The 4,945-nt window shown below is 45.4% G+C and overlaps 1 protein-coding gene across 1 annotated transcript in view; it reads right to left on the bottom strand.

The window, feature by feature from the left end:
* Nucleotides 1-4,945, bottom strand: part of SRP68 (signal recognition particle 68kDa) — a 61,617-nt gene that overhangs the window by 17,372 nt on the left and 39,300 nt on the right. Inside the window, 1 exon segment of the mRNA XM_011933088.1 lies at nt 746-844. Within this exon segment, the coding sequence (XP_011788478.1) occupies nt 746-844 (99 nt within the window).

Genomic DNA, 4,945 nt, shown 5'->3' on the forward strand with positions numbered 1-4,945 from the left:
AGAGCGAGACTCCGCCTCAAAAAAAAAAAAAAAAAAAAAAAGGTATATAATTTATAAATAAATGCATCAGTGGTGCAGGCTCAATGCTGCCTATGGGGTTTATCAGCATAAAAGTTTGAAGCCACTGCTCAATCCCTACAGGAGATCACTGGGCTTTTTAAAATTAGACAGGGAAACTAGATTTAGAAAGATTCCATTTGTACTTCACAAAAGAAAGGCCTGGAGAAGAGAACCAGGACCAAGACAGAAGAAGCAATTAGGAGACCTTTGCGGTTGCCTAGGCACAAGAGAAAAGGCTAATAGAAACAGGCGAATCAACAATAGGCACGAGGCCCTGCAAATGGAGAAGAAAGTGGGCTGGGTGACAGGGACAAAAGAGACAAATAGATCTGAGGTATTCAGCCTAGATGCCTGAATGAATCACAGGGACAGTGTTTTCCGAAAAAGGAGGCACTGGAGAAGTCCACCTGGAGACAGAATTTGAGGCCACAGGCTTCATAGGCCATACAGGAAACCACTAGGAGGAACAGGGGAGGGAGGAATTAATTTCTCAGTGTGATGGAGCCCAGAAGCCCTTATTTGTCCCGACGACCGCGCCTCAAAAAAAAAAAAAAAACAAAACAAAAACGAAACAGTGGCCAAGAGAACAGTGCACTCAGAGCACTGGGGTCCACCTGAGAAGGGGACACAGGCTGACCTGGACCCCTGCCCAGAGCAAGGGCCAGGGCTCGGCTGAGGGTCCTACCTGATCAGGCTTGAGCTCCTCCCGAACCACCTGGATGGCGTCCCGACACTCGCTGAGCATGGATTCAAACAGGCGCTCCTTGGTTTCTTCACTTTCGGCCTAAACAAGGGCAGATCAAAGTAAGAGACTTTCCTTTGAGCAAACCATAGTCATCTAATGGGAGGAGAGCAAAAGCGCACCTGGAGTCCCCAGACCACACACTCACTCACGCGCTCCACACCAGACATCATTTTAATTGTTACTATTCTCTACCATATAATGTTTTCTTATAGCCTTAGTCATTATTCATACGGAAAGGGGAGTTATATTTTTAAAAGTAAACATGCTGAAAAAGCCGTCTGCATAACTGATCTGAGACTTAGCAAAGGCTTTACGTCTCTTCCTAGCATAGGTTCCTGCTACTTCCCTGCAGTGCTTCGTCCTCTGCTCAGGACCTGGCACCCCTTGAGGGGCCTTACAGACTGGCCTTGGGGCACTCTACACTGAAGCACAGCACATCAGAACTTCACTTATCTTCCTTCCAGAACAAACTGCCAAGCTCTACTGTATGCCAACACAATTACCTTTCACAAATGTAACCCAACTCAAAGATTGTTTCTCTTAGGTCCAAGCAAGTAATAAAAATGACTAATCAATACCCACCAAAAAGACAGTTCTCGGCCGGGCATGGTGGTTCACGCCTGTAATCCCAACACTTTGGGAAGCCGAGACAGGTGGATCACAAAGTCAGGAGATCGAGACCATCCTGGCTAACATGGTGAAATCCCATCTCTACTAAAAATACAAAAAAAAAATTAGCCAGCCGTGGTGGCGGGCGCCTGTAGTCCCAGCTACACAGGAGGCTGAGGCAGGAGAATGGCGTGAACCTGGGGGGCGGAGCTTGCACTGAGCAGAGATCACGCCACTGCACTCCAGCCTGGGCGACAGAGCGAGATTCTGTCTCAAAAAAAAAAAAAAAAGTTCTCCTAAATATCACACTAAGTTCTTTTTGTTACAGACATGCTGCACTCAGATATTCCACATGACTACTCTGAGAACAATTTTTAGGACAGACAAGGTTGACATGCATGAGATGACAGTCTTTGCACAAGTACTGGGCGTCACTTGTCTGCTACACAGCTGGCGTAAGTGAGAAAGTGATTCACTACTTGAATACCTGCCAAGCCACATTATCATCCCAAAGAATCTGACCGAACAGATAGAAATGGACAAAAGGCAGAAAGGAGATGAACCTGTGTGACTGGCAGACTCACTGTGAAATTAAAACATCAACATTCCATTATGATATTTGACTTCTCATAGAAATTAACACTCGATCTGAAAAAATGTCTTAATATTCAACTGACCTCTACGAAAGCTCAAACGAAAACCCAGTACTGCCTACCCATTTAAGAGATGGTTGGGACCAGGGTGGCGGGGGTGGGCGCTTAAAGAAAAACCTCTTGGCCGGGCACGGTGGCTCACACCTGTAATCCCAGCACTTTGGGAGGCTGAGGTGGGTGGATCACAAGGTCATGAGATCAATACCATCCTGGCTAACGTGGTGAAACGTAGTCTCTACTAAAAATACAAAAAATTAGCCGGGAGTGGTGGTGGGCACCTGTAGTCCCAGCTACTCGGGAGGTTGAGGCAGGAGAACGGCGTGAACCTGGGAGGCGGAGCTTGCAGTGAGCCGAGATCGCACCACTGCACTCCAGCCTGGGCAATAGAGCAAGACTCCGTCTCAAAAAAAAAACTTTTTTTTTTTTTTTTTTTGCAGAGATGGGGTTTCACCCAGGCTGGTCTTGAATGCCTGAACTCAAGTAGTCCACCTGCCTTGGCTGCCTAAACTGCTGGGACGATGTGACTTTAAAATATATATGATGAAAGAGGAAAGGAACAAGAATAGTCAAGATACCCCCGAGGACAAACCTGGTGAGGAGAACTTGCTCTATCAGATGTTGAGACTGGCACAAAGTTATAATGCACTGTGCTGGTCCAAGTACAGACAAATCAATGGAGCAGAAGAGTTCAGAGAAAGAACACACATGGAGAAAATGGGACACATGCCTGGCAGGGCTGGCGCTGCAGATCAGCGGGGAGACGATGGAGGAGTCAATGAATCATACTAGAACAACCTACTGTCTTTATGGAAGAAAGTGAAGCAGATCCTGACCTTACACAAAAATAAGCTCTGGATGGAGTTAAACTTGAGTTGAAATTAAACTTCAATGTGAAATGGACAACTGTAACACATTCAAAACACAGAGACCAACTTCCAGAGTTTGGCACTGGGAAGGAGAGCAGTTAGCTCTAGGAGTGGAAGGAAATGAGGAAAGGGCCGCAGGGAGCTTCAAACACTGGTTGTGTTCTTGTTTTTGTTTTTTTGAGAATTTTGAGTCAGGGCTGTATCAGGCTGGAATGCAGTGACATGATCATGATCATGGCTGACTGCAGCCTTGAACTGCCCAGGCTCAGGGGATCCTCCCACCCGAGCCTCTGGAGTATCTGAGACCACAGGTGTGCACCATCACATCCAGCTAATTCAAACTCTTGAGCTCAAGCAATCCATTTATCTCAACCTTCTAAAGTATTGGGATTACAGGCATAAGCCACTGTGCCTGGCTGTGTTCTAGCTAAGCTATGTAAAAATCTTAAATTAGGTATATAAAATAAAATGTAAATATAGCATGTATATTCATTTGATAAAATGGACATACATGCATTCGCATTTTTATGCATTAAGAAATTATAAATGTAAGCCAGGTGCAGTGGTTCACACCTGTAATCTCAGCACTGTGGGAGGCTGAGACAGGCAGATTGCTTGAGTCCAGGAGTTCGAGATCAGCCCGGGCAACATGGCAAAACCCCATCTCTACAAAAAAAAAATAAAAAAATTAGCCAGGTGTAGTGGGGCATGCCTGTAGTCCCAGCTACTCAGTGGCAGGCTAAGGTGAGAAGACTGATTGAGCCTGGGCCGTTGAGACTGCAGTGAGCTGAGATCACGTCACTGCACTCCAGCCTGGGCGACAGAGCTAGACCGTGTCTCAAAAAAAAAAAACAAAAAAAAAAATATAAATGTAAATATACATAAATATTACATATACTCTTTTGTTCAAATGGTATTTTAACAATATTAAAAAGTAGAAAAATTAAAATAACCCTTACCTATGCAAGTATTGAAGATTAGACACCTTCCCCGACTCTCCTTCAAGGATGTAATCTCTCTGTTTCTGCAGAAAGTGAAAAAGGTAAAAAGTAAAGCAACTGATGCTGTCGCTCTGGCCACCTCATGCAATGGTGGGGTCTCCAAAGTGCCCTGAACATAGACACAGGCTCTAGCAAGACAGGAGTCCTCAAATATCAAAGATCTACTACTTGATATAATCTAGAACGACAGTGGCACTCAAATTGCCACTGGCATCTAAAAACTGACCTCAAATAAGAGAATTGAGAGTAATGGCCAGATGAGACTTCCTGTCCACTCCTCCCAGTGCCTAACCCCAAAGCATTAAAATCAGACATTCCACAGTCCACGGCTCTGTGTGAAGATCTATGCCACAGATCCCAGTTCCACTCCTTGTGCTGTCAGAACCTGCCTTTTGTGGCTGGCTGAATAATGTACCCCAGAGATGTCTACATGCTAGCCTCCATGGAATCTGTGAAGATGTTACCATATATGGTAAAAGAGACTCTACGGATGTGATTAAGGATCTCTGATTATCTGGGTGGGCCCAATGTAATCCCAGGGTCCGGAGAAGAGGAAGGCAGATGGGTCAGAGCTGGAGATGATGAAGGAATGGAAGCAGAGGGGAGAGGAGCTGATCACTTTGAAGCACAAATGGAGAGCCACAAGCCAAGGACTAGAGGCAGCTGCTAGAAGCCAGGAGATGTATTCTTGGGAATACTGGAAAAGGATTCCCCTAGGGCTTCTAAAGGAACACAGCCCTGTGAACCCACTACATTTCTGACCTCTAGAAGCATAAGATAATACATTTGTATCATCTTAAGCCATTACGTTTGTGGTAATATGATTGCAGCAACAGGAAATGAATGAGCCTTTGCTGCACCACATTCCTTACATTCTGTGAGGTGTCTCCCAACTGCTATGCATTCAAGGTGAGTGACAGTGACAGGGGCTAGGACTCTGTAGGCACCTCTGTTAAGTCGACGAAGGGAAGCACAATACATAAAGGCAGCTTAACGGGGCAAGGAAGCAGG

This window comes from Colobus angolensis, unplaced genomic scaffold, assembly GCF_000951035.1.
Source record: "Colobus angolensis palliatus isolate OR3802 unplaced genomic scaffold, Cang.pa_1.0 Scaffold1, whole genome shotgun sequence".
NCBI lineage: Eukaryota > Metazoa > Chordata > Mammalia > Primates > Cercopithecidae > Colobus > Colobus angolensis.